This window comes from Crassostrea angulata, chromosome 10, assembly GCF_025612915.1.
Source record: "Crassostrea angulata isolate pt1a10 chromosome 10, ASM2561291v2, whole genome shotgun sequence".
Taxonomy (NCBI): Eukaryota; Metazoa; Mollusca; class Bivalvia; order Ostreida; family Ostreidae; genus Magallana; species Magallana angulata.
In genome coordinates, this window is record NC_069120.1 from 14,377,501 (window position 1) to 14,402,538 (window position 25,038).

General features: G+C 33.9%; 2 protein-coding genes across 2 annotated transcripts in view; one reads left to right on the top strand and one right to left on the bottom strand.

Annotated features, from left to right (window-relative positions):
• Positions 1-13,562, bottom strand: part of LOC128166681 (uncharacterized) — a 49,888-nt gene extending 36,326 nt beyond the window's left edge. Inside the window, exons 1-3 of the mRNA XM_052831983.1 lie at positions 13,447-13,562; positions 7,702-8,143; positions 6,813-6,858 (exon numbers count right to left, since the gene is read on the bottom strand). Coding sequence (XP_052687943.1) covers positions 6,813-6,858; positions 7,702-8,143; positions 13,447-13,483 — 525 coding nt within the window. The 5' untranslated portion in view covers positions 13,484-13,562. The remainder of the gene's footprint in view (positions 1-6,812; positions 6,859-7,701; positions 8,144-13,446) is intronic.
• Positions 13,563-13,781: 219 nt separating this feature from the next.
• On the top strand, positions 13,782-21,776 carry LOC128167052 (uncharacterized). Its single transcript, XM_052832550.1, has 4 exons — positions 13,782-13,898; positions 19,006-19,111; positions 20,522-20,842; positions 21,107-21,776. Exons 2-4 carry the CDS (start codon positions 19,010-19,012, stop codon positions 21,713-21,715), a joined length of 1,032 nt encoding a protein of 343 aa, XP_052688510.1. The 5' UTR covers positions 13,782-13,898; positions 19,006-19,009; the 3' UTR covers positions 21,716-21,776.
• The last annotated feature ends 3,262 nt before the right edge of the window (positions 21,777-25,038 follow it).

Consider the following 25,038-nt stretch of genomic DNA (forward strand, 5'->3'; position numbering starts at 1 on the left):
TCTTATGTTTATGATCATTAGTCCCTTTTCTAACAGGATGATTTTATAGTCATATCATATGTTGAGTATTGCATTTCTTAAAAAGATCCTTAACAATAGTTTATATATGGGATATAAACGTACATCAAACTCTGAACCTTCTCGTGAGGCCTAAGAATTGTCCTGGGGCCAAAGTCTTAACAATTATAAAGAATCATCTAGCTGATTAGTTTCTGAGAAGATTTTTAAAGATTTACCCTATATATTCCTTTGTTAAACTTTGACCCCCCCCCCCATTGTGGCCCCACCCTACCCCTGGGAATCATGATTTTCACAACCTTGAATCTACACAACCTGAGGATGCTTTCACACAAGGTTCAGCTTTCCTAGCTGATTTGTTTCTTAGAAGAAGATTTTTAATGATTTACTATGTTTATTCCTATGTAAAACATCGACCTCCCATTGTGGCCCAAACCTACCCCCAGGGGTCATGATTTTCACAACCTTGAATCTAAACTACCTGAGGATGCTTTCACACAAGTTTCAGCTTTCCTGGCTGAGAAGAAGATTTTTCAAGATTTACTTTATATAATCATATGTTAAACTTCGACCCCCCATTGTGGCCCCAACCTACCCTCAGGGGTTATTATTTTCACAACTTTGAATCTACACTACCTGAGAATGCTTCCACACAAGTGTCAGCTTTGCCGGCTGATTAGTTTCTGAGAAGAAGATTTTTAAAGATTTACTCCTATTATATTCCTATGTTAAACTTCGTTCCCCCATTGTGGCCCAACCCTACCCCCGGGGGTCATGACTTTCACAACTATGAATCTACACTACCTGAGGATGCTTTCACACAAGTTTCAGCTTTCCTGGCTGATTAGTTTCTGAGAAGAAGATTTTTAATGATTTACTCTATATATTCCTATGTAAAACTTCGACCCACCATTGTGGCCCCACTCTACCCCGGGGGTCATGATTCTCACATCTTTCAATCTACACTACCTGAGGATGCTTCCACACAAGTGTCAGCTTTCCTGGCCGATTAGTACCTGAGAAGAAGATTTTTAAAGATTTACTTTACATATTCATATGTTAAACTTCGACCCCCCATTGTGGCCCTACCCCCGGGGGTCATGATTTTTACAACTTTGAATTTACACTACCTGAGCATACTTCCACACAAATGTCAGCTTTCCAGACCGATTAGTTTCTGAGAAGATTTTTAAAGATTTACTGTATATATTCCTATGTAAAACTTCGATCTCCCATTGTGGCCCCACCCTACCCCCGGGGGTCATGATTTTCACAACTATGAATGTGCATTACCTGATGATGCTTTCACACAAGTTTCAGCTTTCCTGGCTGATTAGTTTCTGAGAAGAAGATTTTTATAGATTTACTCTATATATTCATTTGTTAAACTTCGACCCCCCCCCCCCCCATTGTGGCCCCACCCTCAGGTGAGCTTAAAAGGTTAAGCTTACAATACAATAATTGTTAAAGTTGGTTTCTGGAAGAACAGACTTTGAAAATTTTCTTAATAAATATTGACAATTTTTTTACTTTTTTAATCTTTAGTTTTTAAGATCTGTGTACAAACATAGAATTGTGAGCAAATCTCTGTATCTTGTTTATAAATCGAAGCATAACACTCAAATATGGTTAGTAAATAGAAATTGTAAACAATTAAACACAAGAAACATGCACTATAACAAATAAAGAACACAATTTATTTTTTCGAAATGAATCATATATATACATGTATATACCTACATGTTTCCGTCAGCGATATCAAACTCTATTTAAACTGAATAAACTCGAGAAAATGCCGAACGACTCAACAAAACCTATTGCATTGTAATCTACCATTACGCAAAAGATAATGCCGAATTACCGATAGAATGAATTGTATTTCAGTACTTTTTTGATACATCAGATTTTGCTTAATTTGCGCAGGTAAACAGTTAACTGTTTGATTTACTGAAGTATCTGTTTGATTTGATACGTAAAAATCACGAAATACAGACGATAGTCTCCAAGTTACAAAGCATAAATAGCACAAGCTAACACCAACGTCATGTGTGAAAACTGTCAACGCATTGAAATATTTAGCCTCAATTTACTTCACAAAATCGGCACCAATATATTTTGCATGTTTCAAAAAGTTCCCTTCATACGCGAACTGTTGCATAACAAGCAAATTCATCATAGTCAGGTCGACCCTTTTACGTATAATGGCATAGCTGCTTTAAACAAAGAGCCTCGTTTTAGAAGTATGGAATACGAGTCTTGGTAAAATGGGTATGCAAACCCGGGCCGTGGCAAAATAAAAGCCGGAGCAGATCGGCAATCGTCAATTCCAAATACGCATTAATTTGCGGCATATTTACAGCGAATACAAATATTACTGGTCCATCAAATATCCTGAAATTTTAGTGAGATTGGCAGATTAATAACTGCCAATCTTTTGTTTTGCCCAGGCCAAGTCTTGCCTACCCATTTTACCGGATGCCGAACGCGAAGCTGAAACACGCCTTTCCTTTATTATTAATTTCGTAATAACTCAGATTTGAAACAGAATTAGACCTTAATTTTTGCAATTTATATTTTCCTTCCCATAAGGATAATTTATGCTAAACTACGCTGAATTGAAATCAGTAGTTCTCGAGAAGAAGATTTTTAAAAATGCACCCCCCTTTTTCTACAGTTTCAAGGTTTTCTCCGCTTTGAATACAGATCGGACTTTTATTTCTGCAATTTATATTCGCCATCCCATAAGGATGCTTTGTGCCGAATTTGGTTGAAATTGGATAAGCGGTTTTTGAGAAGAAGTTCAAAATGTAAAAAGTTTACAGACGGACGGACGGACGGACGGACAGACAGACGGACGACGGACAAAATGTGATCAGAATAGCTCACTTGAGCTTTCAGCTCAGGTGAGCTAAAAATGTTTCTTATGTCTCTGTTTTGATGAATATTGTTTTGATATCAATGGGATAGATATAATAATAAGATAAATATTTTAAATATTGGTTTTGTACTTCTAGATACCACCAGTCGTTTCAAAACATCATAGGGAAGAATCTTATTCACATTGTGATAGAGATGAAAAATGGTCGGGAACATACCAGTCACCTAGCAAGTGCCAAGAGTAATACATCGACTGAGGTAATGTCGAAGGAAGAGTTGATTGCGGCATTCAGAGAGATAACGGGCGAGGACGAGGTGGAGATGCTAGATATGACCCACAAGGAGGCGTCTGAGACGAATATAAGGAATATATTGCATTACACAATTGTGTATGCAAATGAGGTCGGCCAGGCAGCTGCGCAGACTTTACAGTGTTCGGTAATTGGTTGTAGAGATCAGCTCAATGATTATTGCAAGTGGCTGACCACCCGGTCTTGTAATTTGATCGTGATAACTTGTTTAATTGCGGTACCTTGTTTTGTGTATTAATAACAGGAAAAAGAAATCGCAGCAATAATAGAAAAGGCGAGACACTTGGTCAACAAAAACAACCCGAGTGAAACCCCGTTTTTCTTGGTTCTTGATGAATTAGCAAAAACGGTGCGAGCTGCAAAAGTTAATGATGCAGATTTCTTTAAAGAGCTTTACAGACAGTCGTCAAGAAACCAGGGGAAGATAAATTTTATTTGGTGACCCTTGTTTTAAGCGTTATTGGGGAGGGGGGGGCGGTGGTGTTTAAACCATCAGATGAAAAAATGACGATAACAAACCGTCAACCATCTTAAAAATCCATAAAACGAAATACAAATTCAAAGCAGAGCAACACGGACCTCGAAAAAGAATGGTAGGATCCGGTGCCTAGGAGGAGTGAGGAGCTGTGTGCTTTGTGGGGAAAGTCTTAGTTAAATCGAGAAAAGAGCAGAAGAAGATAAAGGAATCATCAAAAGTTGAGAAGTCCCCCTCCTCCCCTCTTCACAGTTTGTACCCATCTTTTCCATCAATGCCATTAATGCTGCCCTACCAGCCCCAGGGGTATAAATATGGATATATGCCTAATCCAGCTTTTCAAGGTTATAGGCCAAAACATAGGGGCGGTTCAACCATGGTGGGTCAATACCAATAGGACCCTGTCTCTTATGTGTATCTATGGGCCATCTCATCAAGGATTGTTCAAGTTCAAAGCTATGTTTAGATGGACATATGAATACCTCTTCAGAGTGAACAGTTATTATCATAGTTCATATTATGTTTATGACAAATGCAATAATACATTGATTGTTATGTTATCAAAGCACATTTGTAGACGGTTGTCTTCTTTAACGTGATTATAATCAATGAAATGTCGTAATTGGACTAATATATGTTAACTTTGTACTAGTGTTAGAGACTTCAATTATCAGCTTAGAAAAATTGATTCTCTAGTGGACTTTGTTTCTAAACCCTAGTTCACCTTATGAAGGTTTAATATCCTTTCATGAAATTAACTTTGTAAGTGAATGATGCGTTTAATCCAGTTCTTCCAAAATGGGAAAGTGCAATTTCATGTAGATCAGGAATCGGATAACATTCGAGTTAAACCTACAAGGGTAAAACTAGTGGTTATAAATCTTTTCTTGGAAGCTCAGAGAGAATTTGCAGAAATAGGGATAAGGGATCCAGCACATTTTGTGTCAGGATATCTTCATGGTTCTGCAATCCATTGGAATAGCATCTTAGAAAACTCTACATCGGATTAATTAACTTTACTGTCCAATTGGTTAAAACATGGAGAGGATATGCTCCTTTTTTCGCAGGTTCAAAGGAAAGGACAAGATGGTACAAGGCCTGACTAATCCTCCCTGTACCCAGGCATATGAACATATAAAAAGATAAAACGCCGTCTGTATGATTCGAACACACTCTCAATCGAGTAGTAAGGACTACGAGCTTCCGCCTATCACCGTGAGCAACGTTGACACATCGGAGTACAAGTGAATCAATTTAACAGCTGATTGACAATAATTTAAAAGTAAAACGTTTTTGGAAGAAACCATGAATTTGAACAATTATGGGTTTAGACTCCATTTTAATAAATCAATCATAAAAATCACTAAAAACTTATTCTTTAAAGAAAAGTACTTTTAGGATGGAGTCAGGTTCCATTCATACCTAAATTTTGCAATTTAGAACATAGAATGGTAATTATTCAGGCAAATAACGATGTGCAGCTTAATTAGGAAACCTATTCCTGCTGTGTTTATACAATAAAAGCCCAATATTGACCACCAGCGTGAAATTTATTCTTAAAGCAATGCATGCAAACAAAAAATTAATTTTCTAACATAAATTGAAATTGTTTCGTCTTCAGTGTTCCGAGTGGGGGATATACAACGTCTTGTATGCCCCTGTTCTTTTTAATGGCGATCATCTGATTCGGATAAACCCCTAAAACAGTATTTGTAAAAATGTTGTACCTTTCATAAAGTTCCAATTATTGGAGAAAGTTAAAAATGGTTTTTTGTTGTGATTGCGAAAATAGGTCAGTGAGAATTGCCCAACATTGTGATGCCATTAACTATTGAACCTTCAAAACCTCGTTTGTGTCATGTTGAGCGATATTTGAACCTTTGGATTAAAGATAATCCATTTCATTTGGAAACACTGAAACACGCTCATCGTCCAATCCAAAGTTAAGATGAAATGTTTGTTGTAATGAAAAATCAGGTCATGGCCATGTTAGGCTGAACGATAACTCACAAACATACTTTGGGGTTTAATTTGCTGGTTGGGTATTTGTTAACACTTCTCTGCGTTTTTTAGTGTTAGTGGCGATAGAAAAACACAATCAGCTTTATTTATCTATGGCCTCATCTTATCGTTATGGGGTTATTTTTCTGTCAGGAAAAATGAAGGGTGTTACCTTTGGTGATTTTTAGGAGAAAGGGGACAAAAGGTCCATGCATTTAAAAGAAGCTGAGGTATTTTTGAAGGCTGTTCAGTCACTAGGATTGAAGATTAAGAACCATCGGTTAGATATTTTAACTGACAATAAAGCAGTTTTTTTTTTCTTGGAAAAATCAGGGAGGGAAGTAGAAATAGGGTTCTCAATTGTATAATTAAGCAAATATGTCAGTATCTACATGTATTTGAAGTATTTTGAACATTCTGATGAATCATGTAGTTGAGCCCAGCAGCGGGGTTCTTTTCATGTCAGTTACGTAGGAATAGACGATGGAAATAAAGAGAATATAAGTGGGGTCATACTGATATTTTTTTCCACCTACCCACCCCTATTCTGTATGAAATTCATTCTGTAGTTCGATCCATTTTTGACCCATTTCATAACAGAGCTGCGGAGTGAAAAACTAAGTACAAGAAATGATGATACGTAATTATCAAAGATAGAACTATCAACTTTTCGGGAATTGTAGAGAGTTTTCCGTCGCATTGATTCTTATATTTTTAAACGTTCACCATCACTTCCAGTCGCCACCAGAAGGAGACAAAAACATCAATTTTTCTTCTTTTTTTAATATTTTAATGTTATTTTTCGATAGAGTCACCATGTTTAATTCATAGTATCTTTTTGTTTTAAATCGTTTGCTACATTTCCAAGATTTTAGGCTCGAAAGTCCTAAATTGAGGGTCTGCAAAGCTCATTCGAGTGGCGGACAATTGACCCAGCGACCCGCGCTCAGTCTCCGAGTGCCAAATCCCTTTTCTGTCTTAATCTTTTTCAACTTTTTATGTTTTTGATTTTGTTTTTTTTTATTTTTAGTTTTCTTTTCAGTGTTCATTGCCTTTTTTAAAGTGAATACATGTAATCAAACGGAAGACCTTTCGTTTCTATCAATGAGTTTCTAGTTAATAATACTTACTTCAATTCCTTCAGCTATCCTTTCTGCCGATTCCAATCTAGAAACCCTGAAAAATATTAAATATTTATAGCCATTTAATCCATATATTAAATTTGTTGAAAATGTTTCTATAAGTTAAAAAGTATAGAAGTCTAAGACTGACACTTTCATATATTGTATTCAGGGAAATATTCGCCCCCGTTTTATTTTCGCCCCTTTCGCCTTCGTTGACAGCGGGCGAATTTAAGACTGGACGAATTCATATGTTTCAAACAATATTCTTTATTCAAAACTTTGTCTGGGCGAATTCAAGACGGGGCGAAACCGTTTGCAAGTAAAAAAGGGTGAAAATTACACGGGGCGAAATTAACCCTGTAAACAGTACTTTAAACCAACGTTTATTCGCAACAACTTTGTTTCGTGATTTATCAGAGATATACTGGTCGGCGGCAACTAATTTTCTCAACCAAGATATTTTAAAAAACAGAGACATTTGATGACTTATTTGCGGCGAAATATGTTTGCGACGACGATGCTTTCTTGAACGTCAGTAAAATTTGTCGCACGTCAAAAAACTTCGGTATACAGTACTTCCAAATTTATTAGTAGAGAACAATAGTCCTCATTGTATATATCTGAAAATTCTTACAAAGTGATTTATGTATTGTATATAGCATTGGTTAATTACCAGAGATCAACCTAAAGATAAAATCATGCAGCAATAAATAACTTTCCAATGCGATTATGTTTTATGCATTTTTATTGTAGGATGAAAAAATTTTACTTTGTCTCTTTGCATTGGTCGAATTGCTTTAGAAAATGTTTTTACTTTTTTATGAGCGAAGGTTTTTATAGCGTGTTATGCAAAAGTAGGAATTTTGTCTTGAAAGTCAATGATAATAGACCGTACCTTGTCTTTGAACTATCCAATGCACTCAACGGCTTTTGAGTAAAGTATTTCCTTTCAATGACTACTTCCAATTTGAATTCTTTGTTTGATTTTGCAGGGGTTATGCCCAGTTCAAAAAGAAAGCCCATAGACACAAGATAATTCTCAAGGCTTTTTGCAACGTAATGATTATAAAAATTTGTCTCAAATTTATCAAATTCAGACTTTTTGTAAAACTTGCAAAGAATAGGCACGTATTTGCATGGCGACTGTTCCTCTAACACTTCATAGTCAAAGGAACATCCCACTTTTTTTGAAAATGCTGAAGTAATAGTTATATTTCGCAAACATTTCTTTAAGGCTTCGGCGTATTCAGTTGATGTTGACTTTGACGGATTAAGTGTTGTATTTGGTATTGAACCAGTTTTTTCCACGACAGTTGGAACCAACTGCATCAAAACTTCTGCAAAAGAAATACATTAAATTACTTTCTTTCTGTCATATCCATATAAACATGAATTTTATAATTAATAAATATCCATTTTTAATATTACTTTCAGAGCGTAAGCTGCATGTGGGACCAAGTAACAGTTAAAGGACACAATCACGAATTATGTCAATTTTCCCCCCGTTTTAATTTTCATAATGTTTCAACAAGGCATTTCTAATTTCAACCTTTGAGTGTCAGTCGTCGAGATATAAGCAAGATACACAACTCAACGATTTTTAACATTGATTAACATTTATTAAAATCAGACAGTTTTGTCTACGCAGTAAAAGTGGTTGTACCAGTAATTAAGGGTCACTTGTTTTATGCACGATGCTTTCATACCAAAATAAAACTAATTGTAGCTGGCGGTCGTTTTTATGATATAATGGTTTTATTTTTGCGGAGCTATTAAAACTTTCCATTCGATAGACATTTTGTTTTGTAGAGGAGACACCAATGAACCCGTTTCATATTTTTTTCAGAATTTTTTATGTTCAAAATAAGTCTGTAGCTGCGCAGTTCATCAGCTGTTCTAAGTGATTGAAAAGACATTGTCCTGTTTTTGAATACATACTTTTCAAACAAAATGAGATGTAGGACTTCATATTTATTGCTTTTATATCTTTTGGCAATATTTTGGCCAGTTTCGGGCAGAAACAAGCCTGTTAAAGAAATGTTTACATTCTTATCCTCAAATGTACACGATAGCCGCACATCCCCCTTAAATCATCAATCTTGCATATTTAAAAAACCTTGAATCTCTACACTTCTAATAATGCTTCCACACAAGTTTCAAATTTTCGCGGCAAATAATTTTTTAAAGATTTTTTTATCTTATTTTTCCCCCTTTGTATAAACTTCTAATCGTGACCCCATTCTACCCTCAGGGATCATAATTTAGTTTGAATCTATGCTCCCTACTGGCCTAAATAATTTTGAGGACATTTTCTTCCTTTAAACTCCTGTATAAAATAAGATCTAAATCTTAATCTTTCCTAACCAACCTCAGCAACCGGGGGTCATACTTTGAAAAAAAACCTGAATCTACTCAACCTCAGGATGGTGTGCTTTCACACACGATTTTTCTTTTCTTGTCTAATGATTTAAGACAAGAGTTTTCTTTCTTTTTTAAAACAAATTGAAAAGTTAGATCCTTCCTTTTTGGCCCCATTCTACCTCCAGAAATCACAAATAGTGAACTTGAATCTACATAATACTCTGTCCCAATATATCCTTGATTGACATTTTGCTTAATTACTCAAAAATCATAAATACCTCAGGGTTCAAACAATGTTCATTCAAAGGTATGAAACATTTCCAAAATTTCTCCTTTTCAGGGTTTCAATACACGTCTAAAAATAAAGTATTCTGCGGGGTTTTTGCATTGAAAAGTACCCAGATGATAACGTTGAAAAATTGCACGAGATATTCCAAGTGATTTCCGAAAGAAGAAAAGATATTAACATTTTTCATTAAAAATTTTCATATGAAGTCTGTTTCCGCTCCTATGATTTCTTTCTTCGAACAATTACACTTTTGTGCCCCTCCTTCCCCCATCTTCGCTAGCCAAGGGTTTTCGGTCCGCTTTGCTCCCCATAAACCCTTGGCGGATTTCATTACGAAAACTCGGTGATGTGGTGGCGCTATCTAGCGAGCAACTTGAGTTGCGCCCCTTGCATATTTACATTTTAATCAAATTAAACAACGGGTTATATACACACTACGGTATTAATACAACTTAAAAACATGCTGACTACCGAATGCATGTCGGAACATAATTAACGATGCTATTAAACATGTTAAATACGAATTAAGTAATAACCAAGGGAAAGCACAGAATGTTTTATTCATCGTGTTTTGTAAGGACCGGGAGTGAGAAAATCGCCGATTTATATGAAAGCTTTCATGCATAAAACCAGGTATTGCTGTCGTGAATATTGCGGATATTCGTGAATATATTTTAAAAATATTTTATCTCGTAATTACGAGACAAGATCTCGTTATTACGAGATAATTATCTCGCTATTACGAGAAAAGATCTCGTTATTACGAGATAATTATCTCGCTATAACGAGAAAAGATCTCGTTATTACGAGTTAATTATCTCGTAATTGGGCGAAAAGATCTCGTAATAACAAGAAAAGATCTCGTTATTACTAGAAAAAATCTCGTTATTCAAAGTTAATTATCTCGTTATAACAAGAAAAGATCTCGTTATTACGAGTTAATTATCTCGTTATTACGAGAAAAGATCTCGATATGACGAGTTCATTATCTCGTAAATACGGGAAAAGATCTCGTAATGACGATTTAATTATCTCGTTATTACGAGAAAAGATCGTGTTATTACGAGTTAATTATCTCGCTATTGCGAGAAAAGATTTCGCTATTACGAGAAAAGATATATTTAAAGTGGCGTAATTCATTGTTCTATTCTCTTTATGTTAAGTGTATTTATGAATTACTGCAATGCCTTTTATTATACACATACATAACATAATCATCGTTTAAAATCGTACACAAAATTTGATATAAAATCGGGCCAAACAGTTTTACAAAAATTTCAGAAGAAGGAGCAAAGCAGATTGATTAATAAACTATTTGAACTATTTATTAATAAGAATGATACACGTAATTTGATGTCAGGCTCCAAAATGTTAATATACAAAATCAATTATTTTCAATATACATATAGGTTGTGTATGAACATAATCATATATAAAACACAATTCGGGTAAATCCTGTATATCCATGACTGACACTATTTAGTCATTACAGTCATCTAGTGCTTATTTTGGAGTAGGATTATATTACATAAGATGAAAAGTTATGAAGTTCTTTCCACTTATTCATATAAGAGAAAATGATAACTCCGATCATTTTATGTAAAAATAATAAGTGTCCGTTGTTATTTAATCAAAATTGAATTAACGTTTCTGGAGAGAAAAAGATAGACTGAAAGGTGTGAACCAGTCGACTAGAAGGTCTTTTCAGAAACGCGCCATTTTATATAAATCGTTTCTCGTAATAACGAGATAATTAACTCGTAATAACGAGATAATTAACTCGTAATAAATAGATCTTTTCTCGTAACAATGAGATAATTAACTCGTTAATACGAGATCTTTTCTTGTAATAACGAGATAATTAACTCGTAATAACGAGATCTTTTCTCGTAATTACGTGATAAAAATATTTTTATGCGGCCCTATTCGTATTTTGTACATTAAGGTTTCTTGAAAGAAGAGATAGACTGAAGGGCCAGAAGGAGTGAACTAATCGACTTACAGGTCTTTTCAGAAAAGGATAATTTAATGAAATAAATCTGTTCTCGCAATAACGAGATTTTTTCTCGTAGTTACGAGATTTTTTCTCGTAATAACGAGATAATGAACTCGTTATAACGAGATCTTTTCTCGAAATAACGATATCTTTCCTCGTTATAACAAGATGATTCACTCGTTATAACGATATCTTTTCTCGTAATTACGAGATCTTTTTTTTATTTACGAGATAATAAACTCGTTTTAACGAGATCTCTCCTCGTAATAACAAGATCTTTTCTCGTAATAACGAGATCTTTTTCTCGTAGTTACAAGATAATTAACGCGTAAAAACGAGATATTTTCTCGTAATAACGAGAAAATGAACTCGTAATAACGAGATCTTTTCTCGTAACAATGAGATAATTAACTCGTTAATACGAGATCTTTTCTTGTAATAACGAGATAATTAACTCGTAATAACGAGATCTTTTCTCGTAATTACGTGATAAAAATATTTTTATGCGGCCCTATTCGTATTTTGTACATTAAGGTTTCTTGAAAGAAGAGATAGACTGAAGGGCCAGAAGGAGTGAACTAATCGACTTACAGGTCTTTTCAGAAAAGGATAATTTAATGAAATAAATCTGTTCTCGCAATAACGAGATTTTTTCTCGTAGTTACGAGATTTTTTCTCGTAATAACGAGATAATGAACTCGTTATAACGAGATCTTTTCTCGAAATAACGATATCTTTCCTCGTTATAACAAGATGATTAACTCGTTATAACGATATCTTTTCTCGTAATTACGAGATCTTTTTTTTATTTACGAGATAATAAACTCGTTTTAACGAGATCTCTCCTCGTAATAACAAGATCTTTTCTCGTAATAACGAGATCTTTTTCTCGTAGTTACAAGATAATTAACGCGTAAAAACGAGATATTTTCTCGTAATAACGAGAAAATGAACTCGTAATAACGAGATCTTTTTTCGTTATTACGAGATCTTTTCTCGTAATTACTAGATAATTAACTCGTAAATGTAACAACGAGATCTTTCCTCGTAATAACGTGATAATTAACTCGTAATAACGAGATCTTAAAGTTTATCGAACTTACGCGATTAAAATATCTTTTATGTGGCCCTATCCGTCTTTCGTGCGTTTGAGTTATGAGATGATTTTATAAAATTCCTCTCTATAAAGTCTTGTTAAAAATTATTTATACTCTATCCCAAGATATACTCAATTAACATTTTGCTTAATTACTCGATATTTATAAATGCCTCAGAATTCAAATGAATTTATTCAAAAGTATGAAAAATTTCCATGATTTCTCAGTTGAAATGTCCCATTTAGCATATTATGTTTCAATATATGGCGAAAAAAAGTGATGTCTATGGGGATTTAGTATAGGAGCAGACGTTGAAAAATTGTGCAAGATATTCCGAGTGCCTACCGAATGGAGAAAAGATGTTAACATTCCCCATTATAAATCTCCGTAAAAAATCTGTTTTCGTTCCTTAAAAATTTTCCCGTTCATCGATTTAAATTGCACTTCTTTCACAAGTACATGTATATAAATTTTAATTAAAAATCGACCTAATGTGCTGCATAAATATCATGAAAAATACTATAATATTCACACGCGAGCAAAGTAATCTGAACCAGTTGGATTATGAATCGATTTTATCAGTAGCTGTTTGACTTAAACAACGGACATACTTGACATATAAAATCGATAAGAAATCAATAGGCCTGAATAAGTTTTACACGTTCTGTCCGAGTTCAATAAACGGACCATGCATAGAAAGGGGAGTGATAGATTAAAATACGCAACAAGGTCATTTGAAAGGCGTGCAACGAGATAAGTGCATATAGACAACTGTTTTTATGGTTGTCGGAACAAAGTAACTTTGTTGTCTGATCTGAATATTCCATATATCTTGTAAACCAATATAGTCTACTGATTTTTAAGAATTTACTTACGGACATTTAAATGTCTGCTTACCCCAATATTCGTCTTTTTCGGACATCCAACTTGCCATTTTAGTCGTTTAAAACATATCAGCTTGCAGTCTCCTTTGTAATATCTGCATTTTTGTTATACGGCAGACTAGAATGAGGACACCCGCGGTTTTGAAACAAAATAACTTAAACATAACTATTTAAATAGTATGCTAGGGGTGATCAGGATTCAAACGGCGAAAAATAATATAATTCTCTTCTTATTTTTGCAATGAGATGAAGACCATGACTTTTTCATTTCGATGATATTTCGTAAATATACATCAATCATAACATTTTCACAAATATATGTCGAACTGCCTCATGTATACAACAAGACACTACCTCAGTCAAAATGGACTCGACAAAAGTTAGATTCGTGGAAACGAATGTAAAACCGAAAGTAGTTTTTTTAAAATCGACCTAAGGAAAAACCTCTGGAATACAGTCAATCAGGTAAGAGAAGTATGTGTTACCAAAAAATAAAACAATTTCTAAGAGATTGTTTGTCGGTAATAAACATGTTTACTTGGATAGAGGCCTTGGACTTTCGGTAGGATGTAACTACAGTAGTTGGCCATAAGTATGTTCCCAAAATGGCCGCCGTAACATTTTTTTTCCTGTAAGGTACATTTTAAAAGGAAATAAAGCATATTTTTCTTTGATGGTCAGATTTAAAATGTGCCCAATGATTCTCCGACTTTTTTTCTTCTTTTGCCGAGTTTATTTTTGGAGTTATTCCCCTTTGGTAAACATTTATCGTCTGCACAACAACATGGCGACGAACGACAGAAAACGTATGGGTAGACAGAAACAACTCGTAATACAGATGTCAGATTTGGGATTTATGCATAAATAAAACTGGAAGGATCAACGGAATAAACAGCCGAAACTGTTATGTAAAGTTTAAAAATACGGAAGACCGGAATAATGGTAAAATCGTAACTCGATCTGGAAGTTGTAAGATTAGGTAACCGCGAGATGACTGAATCCCTTTCAATGTCCCCAGAGACAACCAAAAACATGCTTTCAAAAATCAAACAGCTTCATTTACAGCAAGACCAAAGTAAAATGTGATGAATAAAACTGTAAGTAGACTGCTTCTCATCAGTAATTGTTCGTCACTCAACAAATCGCCAATAGTTTATTCAAAAATGATAACCAGACTTAATTCTTGGCCCAATTAGCCTAAACAGAGCAGAAAGACAGTATCAATACATATTTTGGCTTACATACTGTTCAGACATTAATATCTTTGAAATTATGTGAAAAATGCTAATTATATGGTTTCAAATGTCAAAAAACGAAATCCGAATTTTCCATGACCTAGAAAAAGTTGTAGTTGACATTTCGTGTATTCTCACTTTATATTGAATGCCAGCCTTTACATCGTTAAACGAGGACAATTGCAAGAATATTTCATATCCTAGGATATAATACAAAGTAATATGTTTTACGGTGTGACCGTTGGGGCGAGCGCAGAAGGAACCACACATCAGTCATCATTGTTAAATGCAACCCGTGGACTTGCCCTAACCAAAAAACTTTGGCTTTGTCTCGAAAACTTTTACCACCGCAAGGAACCCGAAGTTATCAAACTTTTATTCCAATGGCCCCTTCCTAGTCTTTTACACTTAAACAAACTACCACTGAGCATTAATAAAATTTTCAACAGACTTACATTGTATTAAAATATTTTGATAAACACAACGCCGTTTTTTTTTTATGTAGATACTTTTCTTTACCTTTTAATAATGATCATTAAAATCAGTAAAAAATAAATTTTGTCTGTTATTTCTCATTTTGTTCCTTGTTGTAACCTGTGTTTTAATTATTTTCCTCTGTTACATTAATTTTGTTTTAAATCTTTTTAATTTTTGCACGCTATATAAGCGTTGTAGACATGTGCCCTCACCCCTTTCTTAGTGTGTGATATCCAATATTATTTGACGACATATGCAACTATATAACAAATACATGTACCGGTAGATATTTTAACAGTTTAATTCTTTTCTTTTATCTATTCATTACAAAATTACGTGGCTGCACGTAGATCTAATAATGATTAGAGTTTTCTTTCTTAATATTTTTTTGTGTCACCTACCTAACGTATGCATATATGATTGGATCAATATGACAATAAATTTAGCATGGAACTTGCATGTGTATTTACTAAGCAAAAAAAAATCATCAAAACAAAACTAATCAGCCAAAGAGTCACCGTTAACACTGATACTGAGTACTTCCTACATGATCCAGTACATATGCTTGATCCACCTCTAAATGTATCGCGGGAAATTAAAACGCGAGATCTTTGTGACGTCATAGTTAACATTCTTTTGCGCTCGACAGTTTTCGTAAATTGTCGGACAAAGAAGGAAATGACGTCATATGTCAGCAAAAGTTCAGTTTTTTTTACGTAAGCTTATGTGTTGTTTACTGTAATGTTTTTAGAAGGATTTTTTTTTATTGTTAAATGAAAATGATGTAGGCGATGTAGAGGTAAAAATTTTCCGTAAGAACACTTCCTGTTCCACCATGTTGCTATGCACCGCAAAGGATCACTGGGATAGTAGAACGTTTTCACGCGGGTCCACAAAATTTTCTTTGAACAATGTGCAGATTTCAACACGAATTTCCTCCGTTCGTACACGTTGTCTATGGAGCTCGCTACGCGAGCGGCGCTTCGCGCCGCCTCGCTGCGCTCGCTAATATATATGTTTGCCTAGTCATTTTTTCTTTGTTGTTAGAAGTAGTTAGTCAAAAAACTTCAGGTTATATGAAGAGATCTACGTTAACGTCGGCCATTTTGGGAACATACTTATGGCCAACTACTGTATCTTTTTCTTGCATCAAAACAAGTTAAAAATGACGCTGGTTTGAAGTGAAATATGCACAGGTTTCTTACACTCAGCTCAAAAAATAGACACAAATTTTGTTTATTTCAAACAACATAGCTCGGCTGCTCTTTGACACAACAACCAAAAGTCAAAGTTCCTGTTAAAATGGTTCTATATAGATGCACATTTAGATTCATTTATCCATTATCAAATGTTATGCAAAACAGAAACTAAATTTTTTTTTTTAAACCAGTCGAGAGGATTATATGTACAACTAGATCGTTCTCGTTGCGAGCAACGAGTGGGTCTTCCGTCCGATTTTTGAGTAAATGAGATAACATCCTTCAGTTTTAAGACTAAATTGTTAATCAACGCAAAATATTAGGGGGGGGGGGGAATTTCGGCACCCGGGGCTTGAACCCAGGTCGGCTGTGCACATGTTCAAGACTATAACGACTGAGCTTATCGGACTCTCGCTTCAGGACTTTGATGCTTGATATCTCGGGAACGCATCAATCGATTTTAAACTGTTTCACTGTACCATTTCATACATAATTGTATCATTTTATATATATATCTACTAATGTAATTTAAGAACATATCATAAATTTATTTCCATCAATCTACTCATTTAAGCTTTAATAGATGGTATATAACCTAGTTGAACCTTACCAACAATTTTGACCTTGACCTAGAATTTTTATTTCAAGGTCATATTAGAAAAAAATTCATTGTTCAACTCCTGAATATACTTTGACAGAAGGACTTCAAACTTTAAACAAAGAACAATAATAAGACACTTAGGTGTACTATTGAATAATATTTGACCTTGACCTTGTTTTACTCATGGTCAAGTTAAGAAAAAAATAATAAAATTTTGTCTGGATCATAACTTTTGTACCCTTTGACATTAAGACTTCAAACTTGGAACATAGGTAGATGGTAATGAGAAGGAGTGCACGTCACCAAAAGTTTTGATCTTGCCCTATTTTGCTCTTCAAGGTCAAGCTTTTCATAAAAAATATTGTCCGGACCATAACACAAGATTCCTTTAACATACAGACTTTTAACTTGTATCATGGATAGATGGTATATAACCTAGTTGAACCTTACCAAAAATTTTGATCTTGACTTAAAAATTTTATTTCAAGATCAAATTAGAAAAAAACTTCATCGTTCAGTTCCTGAATATACTTTGACAGAAGGACTTCAAACTTTAAACAAAGAACAATAATAAAACACTTAGGTGTACTATTGATTTATATATGACCTTGACCATGTTTTACTCAAGGTCAAATTAATTTTGTCTGGGTCTGGGTTACATATAGCTGACATCATTCTTTTTCAATTGTTAAATTTGCACCATATAACAATCCTTGGGGAGAAGGGGAGACATGTGGGGTTTTTTTGTAAAAAAAACAATACCCACTAGTTTTCATTTATCTTCAAGTTGCAGATGTATGTGGATCTGTTGAATACCGAAAGACTGTCAGATCGCCTGAATTTTTATTTTTTAAATCATTTTGGTTTGCAATTATAATCCTATATTCTACATGTATATCTGTATTTTTAGCCGGGCTCTGCTGAAAGCAGAGTCCTAGCTGTTGGCAGGCAAATCGCCAATGTTACTATAAATAGCACAACTTCAAAAGTAAACAAAAAACCTAACAGCGTCAAAGTAAAAGCTTCCGCTATACCAAATAGTTACACAAAGAGCCACGTTTTGTCAAAAGTGTTGGCATTTTGTTTCTTTTATCCTAATTTCGAGAGAATTGTCTATCTTTTTTAGTTTTCTTATTAATAACTTGTTTTAAAAACAAGACTATGCGTTTTGGATACATACAATGCGCATGATTTTTTATGATCTACTTTGCTGCGCGTTGAAGAAATGGGGATTGAATATACATGTATATAACGCTTGTTGCAAAATTCAAGGCAGCAACTGTTGAACTTTTTTCTACAAGACAGATATATTTTTGATTGTAGTCGCTTTCTGACGCTTTGCCGACATTAAAAGCATAATTATGAGAGAGAGAAAGAGAGAGAGAGAGAGAGAGAGAGAGGCAGAGATATTAATTTTCAGTCTTTACCACACAATATGCATAAAGACACACCAAAAGAGCCCGGCTTTCAGTACTTCAGTACTTTGATGTTTTACAGCGCTAGCAAGCTTAAAAGAGGATATTCACGCAAGAGAAAAAATAATCTAATCGGCAATATTCTGTGATATATATTTTGCTTTCAGGTTTTATACGACGGAAAACATGATAATTACTCAATCTGTTATGTTTTGCATCGATGTCATCTGTGGAAATAATTATTCATCTCATATTTCTGGTTTATATTATTTATAAGTTAAACGTAAGTTGCTACTTAACACGGTGATATGCTTTATCATTGATTTTTAATTTTGACCAAGAATATCTTTGACATATATAGTCCCTTCCTTAAACGCTTTAGTGGCCTAGTTTTCGTAGTATTTAGCAGGATAATATTACTTTGGGGTCGTCGCTCACACTTGTTAACCTCTTTTTGATTTATATATCTTTTATTGTTTGAGGTTGATAAACATTTCTTTAAATATTTAAGTTGTACTTTTACACTGAAATCAGCAACATTTTAAAATTTCATTAAGATTATAATATGAATATTATGAGATGTAATATCCTTTTCATGTGAACGTGAAAATATACAAGTAATGTTATAAATTTGTTCTTTTTTAGCACCATGGCTTTATGCAAGCAGTGTGGAATTGAGAAGCTATCCAATGAATTCCCATCTGTCACAGTATCAGATGAATGTGATCATCCACCACTTGAATGTCTTCGTGTAAGTAAAATTGAATTATCTCATGTTTCTTTATAGTAATACTAGTTTTCAGTATTAATGAGGATCCTGAGCTTTGTTTTGATGATCATATAGGTGGAGGTCCAAACTGGTTTATAGATGGCAACACGTGACGTTGACCGGCATTGATTATTCTTGATGTTGTTATATAATGCTGTCCAGGTATTGAAGGTGTAAATTCCAAACGCTCTCCATTTACTGATACGGGGTTGTTGTTCAGTGCGTTAATTCTGATTATTTTGATCTTCCTTTAGTTGATCTTAGTCCTAAACTTCTAGATGTTACATAGAGTTTGGTTTGCTTTATCATGAGAAGATGAGGTGATACAAAGGTCGTCGGCAGTTTGTTTGTTTACCAATTTTCATCTAATGTTTCTTGGGGATTCCCTCATGACCCAGTATATAGCCACTTAAAAGCAGAGAAGACAACATAAAGCCCTGTTTCAGCCCAGACGTTACTGGGAACCACTCAGTTTGGCCATTGTTAATCATCACACTACACTGAAACCCTTAATGCATTACTCTTTACTCTTATAATGTCAATAATCTTTATTGATAGGCCATACAGTTTCCATAAACTTTCCCTATGTACACTTCCGAAAGTCTTTTTAAAGTCAACAAAGTTGGGGTATAGAGAGGACTGCATTCTAATGACTGCTCTTTGATGTTTCGTAATACAAAAAATGAAGGTTTCAACCAATCGATAAACTGGTTAGAATTGGATGGTTTAGATTTCGGTGCAGTCAGTTTCTATACATCTGTGAATTACAATCAGTTTTCGTAAGAAATAAGGGAATCATACTTAAGGGATGTAAATATACACATATGAACAATTACAAGTAGATATGAAGTGACAATACACTTTCAACACACAATAATTATAAGTAGCTTTTAGCATTTTGTGACTTATACAGTCTGCACATGACATACTTTACAGAATGGTTAACCTATCAATAATGTTATTGTTCACAAATTCTTTTATTTTTAAACACGCCGTTTAATTAGTATCTAGTGGTAATACATACATATTTTCATAAACAAGAATATTGAGACAAAAATAGTCATTGAGTGCGTTTATCTTATGGCACGTACAATTAATGTCAACGAATATAACTACGTTTAAAAGTTAATAATAAAGCTTTCAAAATCCTGTTGCAAGTGTTGATGGCTGTATAATTTCATAAATCGGAACATAATTTGTCAGTTTGATTTTATTTCATCGGAGTAGAATGATGACTCAGTATAGCCTATGTATGTGCCTTATAATTAGATACAATGAAATGCACTTAAAGGCATTTAAACTGTTGGCAACATATTTCATTAATGATGACAAAATGTTTAAAGTATTTCTGTTTTTGTTCATTATTTTCTTAAAGACTTAAGTTTTATTTAGTGTGTGATTAATTCCTGCCAAAAAGAAAAGAAATGTCCTCACCCTGGTTGTTCCGTGTCCGTCACACCAGACTGCTCAACAATTCAATGGTTTAAAGCCATTTTGAATGAAATGTTTCGAGAATATGAAGCCGTTTACACACCTCCAGCACCAAAGGGTTCGGGAAAAGAAATCTTGAATATTACAGTCTTGAATGGAGATGCAACTCAGATACCTTATTATTCTTTCATGACTTTGGTCGACTTACAAAAGCACATTTACAGCAAACTCAAAATTCCTCCAAACAAACAAAAAATATTGTTTGAGGATAAAGAAGTTCAGGTACTGATTTGTTATTTATACCGTAATTATATATACAACACTCAATGATATCTTGATCAATAGTTATTCAAGTCTTTAGATTTTTTGGTAAAATTGTATTTTAAATAGTTTGACTTGTCTATTAGTGTGTAATTTTTTCTGTAATAGCACTTGCTATTTATCAGTCACGTATGATTGGTCATGGTTGGAATGACAGTTTAATGTCTAAGCGGATCATAATGTAAGTTAATTATATTTAACAAGCATGTTTTCCATTTTTTGCAGATGTTCGGTTCGAATGGCCAACCTTCAACCTTGTCAGACAACAATATCCCTCCGTATGCAACCCTTTACTTAGTCGTCTTGCTTTATGCAATCCCTGAGGCGTTTGACCATGTCGTCTTTGATCTCTACTGGGGCTATCCTTTTTCTGGACGTGATTACTTGGATGCATCTTGTTTGCTCTACCAAGGCACACAATTTTTGAATTTGGCAGACTATGAAAACCGTTATCGCAATGGAATATCCCATTCTGGGGATGTAATGGATAATCGTAAACGTATTGGTCATCATACTATCCATGTGTATTTAAAACAAATTCCAAGTAATGTCACTCATCTCTTTTTCACACTAAGTGCATGGAGCAGTCCTAATATAGCTAGATACCCCAACCCAAGCTTAAAGTTTTATGAAGCAAGTAATAGAGAAAAAGACTTGTGTAAAACAACTTTTACACATGCACGAAATTCCCAAGCTGTTGTTATGTGCTCTGTTTCCAAGAATAGTCAGGGGAGGTGGGAAATCTATGAGAGTGGAAAGCTGAGTGCTGGCAATGCTAGTAATTATGGCCCACTCAAAAGCACCATCTCAAATTTAATAAAAACCGGTTATTAAATTGCTTTTAACATCACACTTTTACAGTGAAAGAATTAGAATAAATAGTACATTTAATTAGTATAGAGGATATCTATGTTGTTTGATTTTTTATTTGCTTTGTCTAACAAGCTGAAATGATGTATACAATCGCGACAAACTGGATAAAGCAAATTAAAATTACAAAATAATAGTTGTTCTTTTTATCTGATACGTTTTTATTTATATTATAAAGCTTACTAGACAACCCCTAAAATGACACAAATTGGTTTGTTTTAGCCTTATCTATGATGCAACGTTGTCTTATATGGTTATTGTAACATTGTGCAATACAATTTAGTACGTCATTTTGGAGATAAATATAGCTGTTTTAATGTAAAACTTCACTAAAATACCCTTTTATCCCAAAATATTTTATTTCTGAGAGCTTTACCACATGAAATGGAAAAAATTAAGACTTTTCAATACAGTTTGTCAGCATTCACGTAGTTGCGATTGCTCGTTAGTTTTTGACTCTAACAAGGAACAGTCGTAAATATTATATATAAATACGTAAATATTAAAATATATCTTTGACAAAATTCATTTTAAATTAATTTTTGTGGTAGACAAAGTAATGTGGAATAAATAAGAAAATCCTCAAAAAGTTTGAAGCGAGGAGCTGTGCTTAAAAAAGTTCTGACCAGAAGTATTTGATAAAGGGTCACCCGTTTGATAAAGCAAAGGTTTATCACACTATAGTATACACTATACACACACGTATGTAATAAAAAAAAAAAGGACCTCTCATGTTTCGCATTGATTCTTTTTTTCACATTTTTTACCACGTCTTTTGTTAAACCTCAATTATTTCTGCTAATATAATAATTGTGAGATGCACAACACATTTACTGCAAGGCGTCATTAAACTTTACGCATGGAAAAAAGTTCAATTAAGATTAACAAACGAACATTTCATTTTTGAACACATTTTTATCAATTCTTGAAAAAAAAACCTTTAAAACAGCATTGAATGTTTCACATTTACAACTTCAGCTGAATTATATTTATTTTTCTAATTGATTTTTTACGATACTCTTTAGAAATTTGTTAAAATTGGGGGCAGATATTTCACTATACCAAATATAGTCCTTTTCCATTATACATGTACGTCAATCAACAGCCTACGTAATTTTTAATTATGACGTCACACGTCACGTTGGGTAAGAATACACAGTGTAATATCAAACTTGTCGAAAAACATTTCATATTGGGGCGGGAAATTTTATCAAAGGGGGTGGGGTATGTGAACCGCATTTGACTTGATTTTTTTTTTATTTGTCCAACTATTAATACGTTATATTGTCATTTATATGATGGCACTATAAAAAAAACTGACATTTTTAACCGGGTTTTCCAACGGAAAAATCCGGTTATTAAAATGGTGAAAATGGCGGGCGGGCGGCTGCCAAAAGGGTACCCTCATTGTACGGATAACTCCTCCTACAGTTCTCAAGATAGGAAGTTGTTCTTTTGCAGATCAATTGTACATATATCAGAGGTGTGCATATTGCTAGGATTTTGATTTCTGATTATTTATGAAAAAAATACTAGCTTTTGAACTTAGTCATTTTTTTTTGCAAAATGTTGCATATAGGGTTCTCCATTTCACTGAATACGGGTTGACATGAATTATGGATACAGTTCACATAAAAGAAAACCCGGTTTGCTGTCACATTGACAGCTTTTCACTTGTTTCTATTTTGTTCTGATTCGAACATAGTACAGAAACACAGAATTATGATTTTGTGATATTTACCTCGTCAAAATAAACCAAAATGGGCAATAAATGTACAATATTCTCCTATTGTTGATTATAACTTACAACTTGTTATTTATTATCAAAGCTAGCACCCTCACAAGTTCAAGGGTCCTGACAGTGTTGCAAAGCTAAAAAAAACATATATCCTTTATTTCTTTAACGTCGAACCTATCTATTTAATGTTCTGTTAATTGTGAACACCAGAAACATGTATGTATACCCCATTCTTGCTTTTGTAAACAATAGAGTTCACACTTCGCCGCTCCATTGAACGCATATGGCCGTTATCATCGCCGCCCTGTAAACTGCGAAACGAAACCGAACGAAACGAAACAAAACCAATCGAAACGAAACAGAACCAATCCAAACAAAAGGAAACCAAACGAAACCAAAAATCGAAACGAAACAGAATTTAAACAAAACTAATATCAATTTTGACTACATAAAAGTGAAAATAAATTCATTGAAATAAATTTTTGAACCATAAAATTTAACTATCTGTATGTTTCAGATTGCCGCTGTAAACTTTGAAGCCGATTATCTGAAATTTGCAAAAATTATATAAATATGAAATTAACTGATGTACATTCCTATACCTTTTAATGTTTCTAATTTTTTTTCATGATATTCAGACGTTTAGAGAGAGAGAGAGAGAGAGAGAGAGAGAGAGAGAGAGAGAGATGCCTTAAAACTTTTCAGCGACATCCCATAGCAAAGTATATACGCAAGTTTGGGAGAAAGAGAGAAAGAAAGAAAAAGAGAGATATGATGATGATGAAGGAGACATTCTAACAACAATTTGATTTGAAATATTGTAAAAATGAAACGATCGAATACAATGTGATTTAGAGCATACTGGTTGGTTATCAGTTTCTGGCATATAATAAGAATTGTTTTAATATGTATAGCATGAATTTGGACGTCGTAATTTGACAAAATCAACTTGCATTATAAAGAGGTTTTTTACCTGTGTATTACCTCAAATCAAACATAATCCTCTCTTTCTCTCCCTTTCACACGCACGCACATTGTATTTGATTCAATTTTACTATATTTCATATCAATATAAAAAGAAATGTGTGGTTGGAATGTCTCCGTAAATACTGTAAACGTACAATATTTAGGGTGTACGATATTTGGCGGAATATAATTATTCAACAAGTTAGCATGGATTTGATTTAGCGCATTTCTGAATTTACCTTTTTATCTACTTATATATTTTACATTTGGCAATGTACTTGATTTTGCGGACGCCGTTTTCCGCCAAAAACGCAAAATAGAATACACAGCCAAAAGACTAAAGACAGTTTTTAATACATTAATTATATTATAGTATAATATCTCTCTCTCTCTCTCTCTCTCTCTCTCTCTCTCTCTCTCTCTCTCTCTCTCTCTCTCTCTCCAAACTTCAGTGCATACAAAAAGATATGGATATTATAATGTAAATCAGTTTTTGACTTTATTATGTGTTTTTTGGTTTGTTTGTTTTTGGGGTTTTTTTTGTTTTTTGTTGTTTTTTTGTTTTTTTTACAAATTTCTGGTA

Excerpts from the sequence above, each read along its gene's own strand:
- LOC128167052 (XM_052832550.1), top strand. The coding sequence starts at position 19,010 with ATGGCTTTATGCAAGCAGTGTGGAATTGAGAAGCTATCCAATGAATTC. Across the intron at positions 19,112-20,521 it reads CACCACTTGAATGTCTTCGT|TGTGTGATTAATTCCTGCCA; the intron begins GTAAGTAAAATT and ends AGTTTTATTTAG. Across the intron at positions 20,843-21,106 it reads TTGAGGATAAAGAAGTTCAG|ATGTTCGGTTCGAATGGCCA; the intron begins GTACTGATTTGT and ends CATTTTTTGCAG.